Source organism: Cuculus canorus, chromosome 2 (assembly GCF_017976375.1).
Source record: "Cuculus canorus isolate bCucCan1 chromosome 2, bCucCan1.pri, whole genome shotgun sequence".
Lineage (NCBI taxonomy): Eukaryota > Metazoa > Chordata > Aves > Cuculiformes > Cuculidae > Cuculus > Cuculus canorus.
This window is the reverse complement of record NC_071402.1, coordinates 152,059,410-152,076,553: the sequence shown is the minus strand read 5'-3', so window position 1 is coordinate 152,076,553 and position 17,144 is coordinate 152,059,410. Positions and strand designations below refer to the sequence as shown.

At 44.4% G+C, this 17,144-nt stretch overlaps 1 protein-coding gene across 3 annotated transcripts; it reads left to right on the top strand.

Annotated features, from left to right (window-relative positions):
- The first annotated feature begins 2,231 nt into the window (after positions 1-2,231).
- Positions 2,232-12,964, top strand: INSIG1 (insulin induced gene 1). Of its 3 annotated transcripts, none has more exons than XM_054058250.1 (6): positions 2,232-2,370; positions 3,126-3,487; positions 6,559-6,683; positions 7,381-7,547; positions 8,017-8,116; positions 10,587-12,960. In XM_054058250.1, the coding sequence occupies exons 2-6, from the start codon at positions 3,142-3,144 to the stop codon at positions 10,614-10,616; spliced, it is 768 nt and encodes a 255-aa protein (XP_053914225.1). In that variant the 5' UTR covers positions 2,232-2,370; positions 3,126-3,141; the 3' UTR covers positions 10,617-12,960. The 3 variants fall into 3 exon arrangements, with proteins under 3 accessions (XP_053914225.1, XP_053914226.1, XP_053914223.1); XM_054058251.1 differs by having other exon boundaries at positions 2,287-2,395; positions 10,587-12,962; XM_054058248.1 differs by lacking the exon at positions 2,232-2,370 and adding an exon at positions 2,414-2,451 and having other exon boundaries at positions 10,587-12,964.
- The last annotated feature ends 4,180 nt before the right edge of the window (positions 12,965-17,144 follow it).

The following is a 17,144-nucleotide window of genomic DNA, read 5'->3' as shown; positions in this document are numbered from 1 at the left end:
ATTCTTAGGTCCTCAGCATCATCACTTGGAAAGCCATCGGATCTTATACTTTCCTACTGCAAAGAGGGCATCCCTTAGGTGAAAAAGAAGACTGGCTGGGTCTAGTGAGGCCATCTAAGAAATCTCTTTATTCCTACTATTACCACACTACCCTCCAGTGTGTCCTGGAGAACTGGCATCTCAAAGAATCAGCCCAGTAGCTGAGTCCTGCTCTGTAGATAAGTGTTGGTGCTAAGCTCTAAGATAATGTAGAAAACACACATTTAACCATCTCTGCTAGGCCACTTTCCAGTCCCTTGCAGAATCTACAGGATGAACTTGCATTTAGCTGTGTTTTTATGAGGCTACACTGGGCTGAGTGCAGCACAACCCAAACTTTGCCAGTGCTGGTTGAGTAACTGCTCAAATTGTCAACACCAAAGGTAACAGTCAGGAGTCTGGGATCCACCGTGCACCCCACACCTGGCTGTTGACACACTGTCTGGGTCTGGCATCATCTTCTTCCGCAGTCCTGGCTTTGACAGGATCTCCTCACTCCATCATTTTATAATTACATCAGCCAAGACCACCACTCCTTCATCTTCAGCAGACACTACACCAGACGCCTTCAACCTTCCATGACTAATGGCCATCCCCTAAGAGGACAACCCACCATGCAGAGCTGAGTGGGCATGCAAGAGCTGGGCTGTGGAGGCCACCATCACCATCACTTACCACCATCACCAGTATCTCCACCACCACCATCATCATCTCTGTCACCACCACTGTAACCATCACCATCCCTACCACAACCCTTACCACCACTGTCGCCATCTCCACCACTACCACCACCTCCACCACCCCTGTCACCACCACAATCTCCTCCACCACATCACCACCACCTTCACTATCACAGCCATTTCCACCACTACCACCACCTCTACCACCACTTTCACCATCACCATCGTCATCACCACCATCTCTACCACGACCATCTCAGCCACCCACTTCACCATCACCACCTTCACCACCACCATCACTGCCATCACACCATCTCCACCACCAAGATCTCCACCACCATCACTGTCACCACCACAATCTCCACCACTACATCACCACCGCCACCTTCACCATAACCACTATCTCTACCACTGCGATCTCCACTACCGGCATGTCCATCACTACCACTACCACCACCTCCAGCACCACTTTCACCACCACCATCTCTATCACTGACTTCACAACCATCATCACCATCACCACCACAATATCCACCACCAAGATCTCTACTACTTCCTTTACCACCACCATCTTCACCACTGCCACCTCCACATCACCACCACCTACACCATCATCGCCATCTACACCACCTCTATCTCTACCACCATCTCCACTACCTTCACCACTTTCACTTGCACTGTCACCACCACCATCTCTACCACCACTCTCACCACCATAGCTGTCATCACCATAACCTCCACCACCAAGATCTCCACCATCACCGCCATCTCCACCAGTGCCTTCACTCCCACCACCATCATCACAATCTCCAACACTGCCATCTCTGCCACTGCCTTCACCATCACTACCATCACCATCATTGTCATCACTACTATCTTCACCACCACATGTGCACCACAAAGATCTCCACCACCGCCTTCACCATTACCATCTTCATCACCACCATCTCTACCACCTCCTTCACCATAACCATCACTACCGCCATCTCCACCACTGCCATCTCCACCACCAAGATCTCCACCACCGCCTTCTTTACACCACCTTCACCACCACCATCACTGTCACTGTGCCATCTCCACTGTCGCCTTCACCATCAGTCATCATCACAACCTCCACTGCCTTCACCATCACCACCTTCAACACCGCCATCACTGTCATCACCACTACCTTCACCATCACCATCAGTCACCCTCACAATCTCCACCACTGCCTTCACCATCACCACCTTCACTGTCATCCCTGTCATCACCACATTCTCCACCACTGCACCACCACCACCACTCCTCCGACCCCGGCACCGCCCCCCCTCCTCCCCCCCCCTTCCCCGGAGCGGCGCGCGGCGCGGGGGGTGGTGTGTGCGCACGTCATATCAGCCGCCCCCCCGCCATTGGCTGCCGCGCCTCACCCGACTGGACGCGGGCTCCCGGCGCGGCCCCGCCCCGCCCGGCGCGCGGCCCGAAAGGAGGGGCGGGGCAGGGCAGCGCAGCGGCGGGCACGGCGCTGCCTGCGGCCGCGGGTAGGTCGGTGGCGGGTAACGTGACGCCCGCGGCCGGCGGCTTATAAACCTTACGCGGGGCGCGGGAGGGAGGCGGCAGAGCGGCGGCCGTTCGCCCTCCATCGCGGCCCGAGGCGGCGGGAGCAGCCCCTGAGGTGAGAGGGGCGCGCGGACACTGAGGTGACAGCGTTGGGTGCGCCCATTCCGGGGGAGATGGGGCGGTCTCGCCCACTGAGGTGAAGAGGGAAGTGGTCGCGCCCACTGAGGTGACGGCCAGGGGGGCAGTGGGGGAGGTGGTGCCCCCCCCCGATGCCCAGCAGGGAAGTGGGGATGGGGGGATGATTTTTAGACCCCCGAGCCAGGAAGCGAACTGCGATACGAGGGCGTGTAGTGATAGGATGATGGGGAATGGCTTTAAATTGGAGGAGGGAAGATTTAGGTTAGACATTAGGAAGAAATTCTTCGTGATGAGGGTGGGGAGGCCCTGGCACAGTTGCCCAGGGAAGCTGTGGCTGCCCCATCCGTGGAAGTATTAAAGGCCAGGTTGGATGAGGCTTTGAGCAGCCTGGTCTGATGGGAGGTGTCCCTGCCCGTGGCAGGGGCGTTGGAACTGGATGATCTTTAAGGTCCCTTCCAACCTAAACCGTTCCATGATCCCGAGGGAGCAGGAGCAGCTGGGTCACACAGAGCCGCCCGGTGCCCCCAGAGCCTGGTCGGTGTCAGCCGTGGGTGACTGGTGTCCCTGTGTTTTGGGGCTGCAGTGGGGCTGACTGGTGTCCCCCCTGTGTTTCGGGGCTGCAGTGGGGCTGACTGGTGTCCCCCCTGTGTTTCGGGGCTGCAGTGGGGCTGACTGGTGTCCCCCCTGTGTTTCGGGGCTGCAGTGGGGCTGACTGGTGTCACTGTGTTTCAGGGCTGCAGTGGAGCTGATGCCCAGGTTGGAGCCCAGTGCCTGGAGCTGTTCGGGCGCTGCCAGGGGACGGTCCAAAACCCAGCTGGCCTCCAAAGCGGACGAGATGCTGGGCAACTCTGTCTCAAGCCCGTCGCTGACACTGGTGGGTCACGGAGCTCGCACTTCCAGCCCCTCCAGCACCTTGAACGGGAGCCAGCACCTGGTGCAGAGGAGCGTGGTCCTCTTCGTTGTGGGTGCGTTCATGGCCCTCGTGCTGAACATGCTACAGATCCAGAGAAACGTGACTCTCTTCCCAGAGGAGGTGATTTCCACGCTCTTCTCCTCTGCCTGGTGGGTGCCCCCATGCTGTGGGACAGCGGCAGGTGAGTTGCCCTCTGTGAGGGATTCAAAGGCCTGGAACACCTTCCCTATGAAGAGAGGCTGAGGCAGTTGAGGTTGTACAGACTGGAGAAGGCTCTGAGGAGATTGATGCCTTTCAGTACCTAAAGGGGTATAAGAAAGATGGGGGGAAAACTTTTTAGGAGGGCCTGTAGCAACAGGAGAAGAGGTGATGATTTTAAACTAAAAGATCAGAAGTTTAGGTAGTAGGAAGAAATTTTTAGCACTGAGGGTGATGAAACATTGGCACAGGTTGCCCAGAGCCGAGCCTCTGAGTAACCTGATGGAGTTAAAGGTCTCCCTTCAGACTGCAGGGTGGTTGGACCAGGTGACTTGTAAAGGTCCCTTCCAACCCAAACCATTCTATGATTTGTTTCTTTCTTCATCCTTCCACGGGGAGAGGGGGAAGTGATTGACTTTGTCACCTGTGCGTGGGGACCTTTGCGCTCCCACCACCCACAGTGAGTGCGAACGCTGCCTTTTGGCAGGATGCTGTGCCCGCTCCACGTGTGGGAGCCTCCCACGCCTTACCCGCGCGTCCCAAGGCTGCTTTTGCAGGCTGAGTGGGTGAAGCGTGTCTTTCTCAGCGCCATGCAAACAAACCCACCCCACACAGCTGCCGCCCTGCAGCTCCCGTGACAGCGTGTTCTGTCGGCCACGAGTGGGTCCCCGCCCCGTGTCACCGCCCCCCGCTCGCCACTGGCTGCCGGCAAACTGGTGAGTGGCGGGCGGCGCTCGCCATTGGCTACTGGCGCGACTGGCCACGGGCTGGGCGGAAAACGGGGAAGTGACGCTGTGCTTGCTGGATGGGAGCTGGAACGGGTGGTACGTGCGTACAAGAATCTTAGACTAACCAGGTTGGAGAAGACCTCTTGGACTATCGAGTGCAACCATTCCTATCTGCCACTAAGCCATGTCCTTGAGCACTTCGGCTACACGTCTTTTAAATGCCTCCAGGGATGCGGACTCCACCCCCTCGCTGGGCAGCCTCTGCCAGTGCGCGATCACCCTTTCTGTGAAAAATTTTTTCCTGATATCCAGTCTGAACCTCCCCTGGTGAAGCTTGAGGCCATTCCCCCTTGTCCTGTCACCTGGGAGAAGAGGCCAGCTCCCTCCTCTCCACAACCTCCTTTCAGGTAGTTGTAGAGAGCAATAAAGTCTCCCCTCAGCCTCCTCAAGGCTAAACAACTCCAGTTCCCTCAGCCGTTCCCTGTAAGACTTGTTCTCCAGCCCCCTCACCAGCTTTGTTGCTCTCCTCTGGACACTCTCCAGAGATTCGCTTCAACATCCTTCTTGTAGCAAGGGGCCCAGAAGCAGTTACTGTTACAAAAAGTGGAATATTTTGATTTAAGCTAAAATAAAGCTTCGTCTAAGCAGTTCTGGTTTTTGAGGGTTAGACAGATTGTCCCTGTGATAGAACATTTTCTTTCTCTAATAGTATGTTTTCTTTTAGACTTTTTTTTTGTTCTTTGAAGATGACAACATGTTGTGCAAAGTATAATTTGTGTTGAGCAGATGTCTCTTCTGTGGTCACCTCTGCAGCCTTTCATATCTTAAAGGCAAGGTCAAGCAGAGAGCTGGAACCAGCTCCAAATTACTAAGGGTTTTGACTGTTGCAAAGTTTCATGATAATGTTATAATTTTCCAAGCCCTCATTTTAGAATATGCATAGTATTTCTGGGAAAATGTATACATATGTGTGTAAGTGGGAAATGTATTCTCTAACCAGCTTTAGTCTTGTTGCACATGTTTGATGGAGATCACTCCTGCCTGTTGCCCAGACCTGATAAAGGATGCTTGCTTTCTAAAACTCCAAAACAAGTCTTAGAAATTTTATTTGCCAGCATTTTTGGTATCAGTCTTCATAAACCAAACTGCTGTGGCCTGTTTTTTACTTGCATTGGAAGTAAACAACTCTTGTGTTTGTTTTTAATGCAGGGATGTTGTCATGTACTCCATAGTAATGGAGTATGAATGATAAGCCATAAACTTGAATGAGTGATAAGCTGTGTGTTGAAAAAAGATAGCCACAAGATATGTGCCAATTAGAGTTCTCATAGTCCTGCTGGTGCTGGATTAAACTCTGACATTTAGTTGTTATTGTAAGGTAAAAGTCCTGGTAGCTGGCATGGAAATAATGGAGCTGTTTCAGCATCAGATCACGTCTGTCAGAGAAGGGTACGTCTTGTAGCCTCCTTACCATAGAAGTCATACCTCTTAGGCATTCAAGGGGAAAAAAGAAGCTAGGAAAGGAAACAAATACACTGAGATGTTACGTATAGTTAAAGCAGCATGTCTAAGCCTGGGGTTGATGACAATACATGGAGTTGCAAGGTTTAGAAGAATGAAACGCATCTAGTGCTTGTGTTAGCAACTGAGAACCCCAGCCAATGTTTTTCTTCTGCAGCCAATTTCCAGACTGATAAGGCTGAGAAGACACTGTGTGAGGATAAAAACTTTGGTTAATCATATGAGTAATTTTTCCTTGACATAAATGTGACTGATGGCAGATGCTCCGTTAAGTTCAGGTCTGCTATTCACATCAAAATTAATCCAATTTAGATGGCAGTGTAGGCTGATTTGCAGCCCAGCAGAAGGAGAGAAAGCAGCTCTGCTAAGAGAGTTTTAGACGGATATTTAATTCGGGGCCTGATTCACAGCTGACGAGTCAACTTCATAAAACTGTCTGCCTTGCATGTGAGCAATAAATGCATATTCAATTTCTCACTGTAGTTAAACTTTTGTTACTTTTTCATTTATTGGTAGAAAGCAAGCATCTGCTCAGGATGTCAAATGATTTATGTTCATGGGAGAAAAGGAGCTAGAAGTTAGATGCCTTAACACTTGTGCTTTAAAGGTTCAAACAGAATATTACTTGTTAGAGTGAGTATTTTCCTTTTCTGCTGTAGGGGGGTAGTAATGGCCTTTTCATCAGGCTTACAGTAGCTTGATAAGCACCTCACTACTTAGTTTGGAAAATAAGTGCTTGACAAATAGTAATATTGATGTAATCATTGTGTAAGCATTAGTACAAGCACTGTTGCTTCTCTTGCAGCTGTTGTTGGCCTGCTGTATCCCTGCATTGACAGCCACCTTGGGGAACCACACAAATTCAAGAGAGAATGGGCCAGCGTGATGCGATGCATAGCAGTTTTCGTTGGCATTAATCATGCAAGTGCTGTATCCTTGAACTAATTTATATTGTTGCTCGATGTGCTTAGTCTGTTATCCTGTAACAGTCTCTCCCATTCTCATTTGGGAGAAATACAAAGGTAAGGGTGATGCTATTTGCAGAAATGTCGACTTCCATGAGACCTGCAGTACGCTGCAGTAGTAGTAAAGTGTTAATAAAGTAGTAAAATATTAAGATAGATAACACAGTTCACCTCAGTAGTTAAGAGAGGAATCAACATCGTAGTATGTCTGGTTTCACGGCAAGTAGAACAGTGTAAGTTGTGTTATTTTATTCTGTATATTGCCTGCATTTAATACGCCACACGATTAACTCGAGAGGTACACTGAACTGTTCAGTAAGAGTGTTCTTTGTGTTGAATAATGATTGTTTGAGAAGGAAAAGTAAATCAGCAGGGATAACTGGGTTACCTGAGACAAAAATCCATAAAAGTTTAAGATATTACTGTATAGTGTATTCTTTTCGTGGTCTGTGTGACAAAAATTGATGTTGCCTTTCACTCGCATTCTAGTCAAAGTCAGCAAGAGCTGTGATTGCTCAGCAGAGTTGAAGACCAGATCCTTAATGTATTATATTCAGAGGTACAGATTCATGCTCACTTTCTGTTTCAGTTCTTCTTTGTTCAGTTTCAGCAGCAGGATGTCTGCAGACTTTAAAGGATTGTCCTTAACATCTTTTTTCCAGAAACTAGATTTTGCCAACAATGTCCAGCTGTCCCTAACTCTAGCAGCCTTATCGCTGGGTCTTTGGTGGACATTTGATCGTTCAAGAAGTGGTCTCGGACTTGGAATTACAATAGCCTTTGTAGCAACTCTAATAACCCAGTTTCTTGTATATAATGGTGTTTATCAGTAAGTTACACTTTTGAAATACTATTTCAACTCTCTTGTCTTAATTAAAAATAGGTTTGCATGCACTAGAAGTTAACAACTTTGGCATGTTCTTATACTAAGACATTTTGTTTGCCTAAGGTAGCTAATTGTTCAGTAGCTCAAATTTTCGTTTTGAGAGCAAGGAGTGGAGGGTGGCAAACAGACTAATTGGGTTGTGTGTTAAGATGGTAACTTCTCAGAAAACTGAACTTCTGCTGACTTGGCATATCTTTTATTGGCTCTCAGGAGAGACAATTTCCAAACTTTGCTGGCTAGGACATCAGGATTTAGAAGCTTATTAAGTTAATAGACTTAATTTGGTCTCCCTATTTCTTCCCCTACATTTTTTTCTTTGTTTGGGCCAAGGGAGAACATTCAATACCCTCTTGTTACCAGTATGTAAGGTGATGATGATAATTTGTCTATCTCATTTCTTCTTGTTTACTAGGTATACATCCCCAGATTTTCTTTACATCCGTTCTTGGCTTCCGTGTATATTTTTCTCAGGAGGTGTGACTGTAGGAAACATAGGACGCCAGCTGGCTATGGTAATTACTGTATAATTATGATTTCCTTAGCAATCCAAATACCTTTGCTGTTGTTAGTCCAAGAACAAAGTATGCCTTTCAGAGTATGACTCACCAGTTGACAAAGATATATAGATATACTTCCAAGAGTTGAAATGTTAGTTTACAACCTGTGTTGCCATTAGAGTGGAAAGTGTTGTAGTAAGTGTTTGAGTATCTAGTGTTTGACTTTTTCCAGCAACAGCCTAAATAAGACTGGGATCAGTCTGCCACTTCTGCTGAGAATCTTAAGCACTCCTGTTCTGTCAGTACTCTGAATTAACATCAAATTAGAGAACTGACAATTAACATCTAGCTCGAGAACTGAGACACAGATGGGTTTTGTCTATTTATGCCAGTAAAGCATTTTTCTTATGTAGAGGAAAAAAAATCCTCATATAGCATTGAATTCCACCACTGCAGTCAAATAAGTTCCTTCCGGTCACTTAAGATGAAGTTCAAGTATGACTTCATATAAGGGATAAAAGAGTATAAATTACTATGTCATTTGCTGGGTTCTTAAGTAATTATTTCCTTGTAATGCACTTAAGAATCAACCACGCTGAAGGTTTTTTAAATTTTTTTAAAAGCTCACTGCTCCCTCTTCAAATCCCACTGTTGCATGCTAGCTGTGTGTCTTTTTTTTTTTAGCACTACATATATTGAAATGATAGCCTCTTCCCCCTCTCTTTTTACATTTGCCATTCACATCAAATGGAAAAGATACATTAACATGGTTTCATTTAAGCACTGCTATTGCAGTCAGAGTCTCAGAATGAAATTATGGCCAGTTATAAGCTACAGCTCTACATTTCACATTGGCATATGCAGTACTTCCAGTAGCTATGATTCTTAGGTTAGAAAGCAAAGGGAGGAAGCCTTGAAGAAAGAGCTAAAATTAATTTTGGCACACAGGACTTTTTCTTTTCTTCCTTTGGCTTCTTTTCATGTAGTATCTCACTTTGAGTGTGGTTAAAATCAGACTGGCTGCCTGCAACTTTCCTATCAACCTTTTCATCTTTCTTCCAAAGAAGGAGGGAGGTTGGCAAGGCAAAGCATTCTGTTCTGGTTATGTAGAAGTAGTTTTTCATGTGTTTATATTACCATTACTTAGTCTGGAAAAACTTTTGAGCAGCCCAGCATTTTCATAGGAATGTTTCTGCAAGTCACTGTGAAGCATTCTCTGCGGGAAATTCAAAGAATTCCACTTCTGAAACAGAGTGATAGCATTCAGTCTGCTAGGAGCTTCCTCTGTAGAGATAACCCAAAAGGATCAGTCTGTTTTGTCAGCTGTTGGGAATGTGGCAAGAAGATGGAATATTCCGGGGGCCGGAGGGATTGTAGCTGTATTCTCCCATAGTCCCTGAGCTGTTTGGCTGCATGTGAAAGCTGCAGATCGAACAGTAGACATTTTCCAGGCATGTCTAGAGTAGAAGGCAGCACTGTGGCTAATACTCCAGTGGAGTAAAACTGCCTTGCCTCTTCCTCAGCCTGTCTAGCTTTTGCAGTTAGAAAATAAATTAGAAGTAGAATAAGAAGTGTCCCTGAGACACCTTCTCCAATCTTGAGAAATGTTAGCTGGGAGATGATTGCTGCTTTTCAGTCACTGGATTTCAGGCAAGCTTACATGCAGTAACCAAGTGCAGGATTAGATTTCAGCAAACCTGCTGTAGCTGAGGGCTTTGGGTTCTACTTGGGGTGTTTTTTTTGCTATCAGCTTGAGGATGAAATCCAACATTTTCTTTAGTAGCTTTATTTTAGAATTAAAGGTGAAGTTGCTGCTGCCACCATCAGCTCTTGCTAGTCATTGTGACACCCACAGTTGCTTAGTGAGTGCTCATCAGCTGGGTTAAATGGATGGCAACACTTCATTTTGTGTTGTAACCACCGTTCTCAACAAGAGTTACATCTCGCAAATATCTCTTGTTTTGCTTCTGCTTGAGGGTGCAGAACGACAAATACATTTCAGTACTTCCAAATATATTCGCATTTTCGGTCTAGGATGAAAAGAACTTATTAAAAGCTTCATTTTAAAGAGAAGTTGGTGATACCAGGTTTTAATTGGAAAATAAAGTGACTTATACATGAAGACAGTTTGAAAGAAGGCTGTTAAACTGAATTAATGTCCATTAGGTGAAGCACTGTATACCTTCTGCTAAGAAGTAAACTGGGTTGAGGAGGAAGGCTAACAGTCTTATAAAAAGCAGTGCAATTGGTGGATGACTTTATCAGACGTGCTAGTTAAGACAGTACAGATCCATAATGACTTTGTTGTCCGCAGCTGAGGAACATGTTCTTGCTGAGCTTTTATGAGACGCCACGTCTATTAGGTCATGATCAGCGTAACTGGAGTTAGCTGACTATTTAATCATTGAAAATATTGTGTAATGTAGTCACTTACCAGATGGTATTAAAATATAACCTGTATATGTTTGGCTTTTTTTATCCATAGGGTATTCCAGAGAAACCACACAATGACTAAATCTTTGAAGAAGAGAGCACGGTGCCAGTGTGAAAGCAACATTACGAAGACACGTTCCTGTTTTAAATTGAAGATTATTTAGAAAAAATAATCTCTTTATGGGCTCACTGCACAAATGACTTGTGGGAAAAAAAATTAATCCACTCTTAGAATAGCCAAGTGAAATTAACTGCTTATCTTGAAATCTTACCCTGATTTACCGCATAAGCATTTGCATATGGCTGTTCTCTGGAAGAGTTTAACACCAAGTTGCATACAACTGTTCAGGCTAAGTGGCAGTTTTCCAAGTATTAGATTCCAATGTAAGTTATTGAAGCAGCTGCCGTATTTTAAGGCCTTGAAACTGAAATTTAATTACAAGCTCTTGTATCAGTGCCCAAAGGAAGTAGGTTGATGGTGCTTAACAATGATGAAGTATGGTTTAATAGGAATAGTATTTATCCAAATCTTTAAAAAATAGGGTTATTTAAAAATAAGTGTGATCAAAACAGATTAAAGGCATTGCACTAATGCTTTCAGAAGTCTTATGAAGGAATCATGCCCTTACCAGTAATGCTGCATTAAGTTTCTGTCTTTCGGTGGAGAGGCTTGGAGGGACAAAAGGTTGGAAGTCACTTTGTTTGGAATTTCTAGATTACTTCAGTATGATAGGTGAGCATTGGAGACAATCTTGTTCTAACGTGAACTTTATCAGGAAATTCTGACTGGAAATTTCATTACTTCTGAAGCTTGCAGTCAGGTTTGCAGGAATCAAGTTCTGGCCCCAGTTCAGTAAGAAATCTAAGTATGTGCCAGTACTCCTGCTTTATATTAGAAGTGCACTTCAGTATCTTACTGAAGGCCTTTGGTATCTTAAGTCTGGTGTCACTGGAAAAGGCGTGCATTGCAGGTCATTGCTTGGTGATTGAGTATATGCCCACAACTCCTTAGATCTGCAGTTTCCTCCTAGAGGCATCCTTGATCTTGCTGCTGTTTGTGTCAGGGTTCTGACTGAAATGATTTGAAACAGAAGCAGACCTAGACTGTGATTTAAACTGTGTGAGAAGAATAGTCAGCAGCTTGTTTTCTCAGTTCACTTTCTGAAAGAGATCACTACTTGTTTTTTCACAACCCTATAGAACTTGCAATCTGTGATTGCCTTCTTAAAAGAAAAAAGTGCTTTGTCACTACATTAAACATTCGGTATTTCTTAATACTTAGTTCTGGTGAGCACAATGTATTCATTTGATAGCTTAGACCACAGGAGACCTAAATAGCAAGTATTAGGTCTTAAAGTTGAAGTGCAATGTACAGTAAATCTGAGCCTCATCTTCTCTTCAACATTGATCATTTCTTATGAGAGATTAAAGAGAAAAAGGTTCTGAGTTCATTTCAATGCTGCATGGAGTAAAATGGAGCAATAATTTATTTAACTAGTTAAGCTAGTTTTGTTGTATCTTTCATTGAACCCAAATTTTTAGAAATACTCCAATTTTGTGGTTAATGGTGTACTTGTGAACTTTCATGGATTTGCCTTTTTGTATTATGCAATTTTTTTTTTGTGTTCACATCCAATCTTACATGGCTTCAGATATAATTATAGGCATTGGTTGAAGACTGACCTATCAAAAAGGATGTTGAGGCAAGGTGGCAGTGTTCTGGCTGTCTTCACTCTTCTAAGGGAATGCTATAACTGCTGCTTGTGCCTCTTTGTAGGAGGAAGAGTTTAGCACAAAGTCTATATTACAGAGCAAACCCCAGTTCTAATCCTGCTTTGGTGTAAATCGAGTGTGATTTCATTGGTATAAGATCCTTCCTCAAATGTTTAAAACTTAAATAATCACTTTTTGTAGCACTACTTGAAGAAATTTGGTCCTTAGACTAGGACTGGATCAGCTCAGCTGTTTTAAGAAATATGCAGCTTGTTGGGGAAACAGTTTTGCAACCATCTTGAAACCAGTTTCAAAACGTTGTAAAACCAGATGCAAGTGAAGGTGACAGTGATCTCTACAGATATTCAATTGATAGAGAAGTATTTAAGAATTCTTTGCAAAGACTCAAACTAAATCTGTATGTGTTAGAAATAATGCAGCCAAAAATGTAAGTCAAAAGTTCATTTTTTGCCAAGACTTCTATCTTAACCAAAGTGATTTAAGCTTGGAAGAGACAGGAAGGGAGTGAAGAAAATTTGCACTATTCTGAATTTGAACACTTAAATTCTCATTCTTACTGATAAGTTTAAAGCGGTGTGTTTGGTTTTACACTTTTTTTTACTATTAAAGTTTTAAGATCAAATCATGTTTGCCTTGGATTTTCTGTATTCACATTATGCAGGAATCTTTCTTGAAAATGCCAGTTGTTATGGTTGCATAACAAGTATTCAGTCATGCATACTTGGTGGTTTTTGAAAAAAAAAAAAAAACTGAACTGGACTCAGAGATGAGCTTTTAGAGGAGCTTCCAGCCTGGGTTATGAAGCTGAAGAATGGTCTTGGTATTATACCAAGAAAGTGGCATTAAGTGTATGCTATGGGTATGTGACTTAAGGTACGGACTGCTATTACCATTGTTTGCCAACGTGCTGAAATTCGTCATTTGAAACAACATGCAGAAGGAGCAGGATAAACATGCAAATTCCTGTGGTAGCCTGGTTATCTGCCGTAGTGATTAGTGATGTCTGAGGCATCTTAAAGAGTCCAAACAGTAAGAATGAGTAAGCACAGCTGATAAGGCTAAACAATTCTGAAACTGTTGCTTCAGCTGATTTAGGGGAAGGGAGCATCTTGCAAAATAAGACAAAGTCTTCAATTATACTGCACTTAAATATTTATTTCAGAGTTCTAGAAGCTGCTGCATTTGTGGTGGAAACAGTAGAAAAGAGTGATCTTCATCCATGTCAGTGCAAAGTGTTGGCTTAGCTGAAGAAGCCTTCATAGTTACTGTAGCATAGATAACCTGTCTTGTCTGTTAACTTCAGTGGATGCTCCACGTCATCTGGAGAGGTAACAGGTCCAGTCTGAGGGTGGCCCAGATCCACCAAGTGCATTGCTTTTCCTCAAACTCTGCTCAGGTTTTGTTGAAAGGAATTAAATACATATGAGAAAAGACATGAGATGCAGCCTGGGCTTGGATAACTGGGGCATGGTGATCTGCTTTTGAGACAGGGAAGTGTGTAGAAAGCTTCTACAGGAAAAGAAAAAGTCTTCCCAGCAAGAATATGTGACCTATGGATATTTGTGCAAATTCTTTCAGTAGGTTATTCAGCCTTTGGCTTTAAGCTTGGGGATTTGCAGGTGCTAAATTAGCCACAGGAGGGCCCATAGTCTGTTCTCTGAATACAGCAGGAGCATATTGAGATGAAGAATGAAATTAGGTCTCCATTGCCTTCCTGCTTAAAAGAGTAGCTCCAAAATTCATGAGAACAAAACATTACACGCTGGACTAATTGAGCAAAGCATGCTTCTATAGGAGCGATTAGAAGGCCCTGTATTAGAAACCTGTGAGAGGTGTGGGTGATCACAGGTTCTTCCAGCTAAGTGGTCAAGGAAAGCTACCTATAGGTGATGGTCACTTCTCTCAGCGGGGACCAACACCACAGGAGTTGCCCCATACCTAGTTTGGAGTCCTTTCCCTACTTTTAAATTCTACTGTTGTGCAGTGATGATGTTCTGTCCTTCTGGGCTTTAACTGGAGACAGGAGAACTTAACATGCAATAAAACCTCAGGCCTGTCTGTGTGATAGGGAAGTCCGTAGGTTGTAATGGTGCTTCTGGCCTGCTATAGCTAACTTTTGAAGACAGAATTTGAAGTATGTATCATAATTTCTATAAATAATGCATTACTGTTCAAAAAGTCATAAAGAGTTCACAAATTTCATTCAGTAAAGTTTTCTCCAGCTGCAAATCATGTTTTTTCTATTACAGAAAGTCATTTAGATTGAGTGCTATTATATTGTTATATTAAATATCAGACAAGTGCTACAGAGATTACAGGAACTTGCTGTTTCTTAGGAATTAAAATACCAGTTACAAATCCACATTTTTGCAGAGAAATCAAACACAGCTATGTCATTTTCTCCCAGCTCAGCTGAGTCAGCATCTCCAGCAGTGCCCTTTGCAGCCAGGTGAGTATCTCTAGGACATAGCTTGGGTCTGGGAAGGGGAGGCCGACTCCTGAAGCCACTCCAGGGATGCTCCAAGTTCCCTCTTTCCAGAAGCAGTAGATGATAAATATTGCTTGTGCTGATGTTGTTTGTTTTCTAACTGGTCAAAAGCAATCGAGTAGATCAAATGAGAAGGACTAATAGTCACAGAATTAATTACATCTAACTCACATTTTGCTGGGGAGGATGGAGGAGAGGAAAGTTGGGTTTTTTTTTTTTTTCCCCCACTGCTTTTTCTCGAGGTTCCCACCCGACAGAAAACCACACGTTCCTACCTTGCGGAATCTGGGCACAGATTGCATGGGCTGCCTCCTGAAGTTGGATCAGGTGGCCTAGGACAACCACAAAAGAGAACACTTTATCCTGCCATGCAGAAGGGCCCACAGTCAAGTGGGAACATGGCCAGCAGTACCTGCAGCCTTTCCTACCCATCATGAAAGAATTACTCGGACATAGAGGATTGAATAAGGGGTTTGTGATCTATTTTGGGAGGCAGATTCTTAAAATTTGGGCTTGGACAGGAAGGAAATGTTATGCTACAAACAAGTCATTTGGGAGCAGGAGGTGATGAAATCACCAAGTTACCAAGATTCAAGTTTTCTTGGATATGTTACGGTGTTCCTGAGTTCTTAATTTGAAATCCATTAATCTGGCCTGTTATGCGGGGGTTTGTGGGTTCATGTTTCTTTTTGTCACTGTGGACTGGCACGTATGTAAGGTATGTGCCCAAATACAGCACTATCTGGTAATGTCTTCCAGTGGCAACGTATGTCTTCCTTCAGAGGTACTTGTGGAAAATCCACTCCTGACTGCAATAAAAAACAAATCAGACCCTCATTTGTTTTGGCTGAAGACTTCCAAGCATGAAGTTTTTGTCAACTGATATACTTGTTTTCATCTTGAAATGCTGCTTTGATTTGAAAAGGGGTCCAAGTTGTCTAACAGTACAATGTTTTTTTTTGCCAGTTCAAAAATCTAAACCATGCTTTTTTATAAAAATGGGAGGAGCACTTTCAATTTCCAAACTTTTTTCCTCTTTATTTTTCATGTGACAGAAATTCATAAGAATGTGTGGGTTTAGAAATTATCTTTTATTTTGATAAATCAGCGTTATTGGCAAAAAAAAAAGGGGAGGGAGGGGTCAAAACATTCCTGATCACTTTTATTAAGTACCTCCTTGCTCACTTGCCACCCTCATGAATCTTTTATTTCCGCATTGATTACTTTCTTCTCCCTTCTGTAAAAACAGACTCCTACAGGCTCATCATTGTCTCACACTGAAGGGTGCTTCATCCCCCTTTGTACCTCATCTTTCCCCACGCCACCCCAATGGTGGCCCAAACGGCAGCAGATACCTGTGCCGTATCTGCAGCCTACACATCGCGCTGTCTGGGCCTTTTCTTTCTCAGAATTTACACTCAGCTTTTTTTTCCTCTTTTTTGCCTGTCTCTGAACCTCTTCCCATAATATGGTGCAAGGAAAAAAAGCTGAACTTTCCCTCCTCAGTGCCTGGAGGAGCAAGCAGTTTGTTCTGCAGAATCTCTGCCTTGTTCTGACAATGGCATTTTGGAAGAAGAAATGTAGGGATTTTGTTTTAAAACAAAATGAAACAAAAAAAAAAAAAAAAAGAACAAAACAAAAGGGGAAAACTCCAAATGTTTTTGTCACCTGTTCTGACTGGCTCAGAAGAGCAGCTTTGCTGCATTGTTGTCACAAAGTACTAGAGACTGCCGTGATTCCAAACAGCAGCTCTTGGAGATGGAGCACCTCAGGCTGTGTGTTAACTCTGAAATGTGCAAGCCATCATTCAGCTTTTAATAACGGCACCTATTGTACGGTTGTCACTTTATAAAAATCAAGTTAACATTGGATTTAATGCTAGGTATAATTAGAACCTGATGTCATCCGACAGCAAGAAAAGTTGTCTGTGATCCCTGATCTCTCCTGTTGTGCAGCTGGCAGACCAGGGGTTGTGAGCCCTTCTGGTGTGGGTCTGTGCTGCTGAGAATTTGTAGCAGGACCCCATAGCATAGGAGCTGGGGCACCACGTGGAGCTGTGCCGGTGGGCTGAGCAACATGCCCTGATATCTCCAGGAGGCTGCTGGGCTGGTGGAAGAGGTGAGGTGAGCTGATGTACGAAGGAGGTTCAATGCACCCCACCCTATGGCCACTGCCAAGAAGGTCAGACAGCCCCAGGCAGCAAAACAGGGTATCAAAATGAATCCTGGTAACCACCCTTCAGCACTGAGCCATAGGTGCCACCCCTGTCACATCATGCAGTACACCCCAAATTTTGCCCTGCAAGGATCAGACAGCATACTCCAGAAATCTCTGTGTGAGGTTAACAGAGCTGCAGAGCTTGAGCTTAGGAAAAATCACCAGGAATAT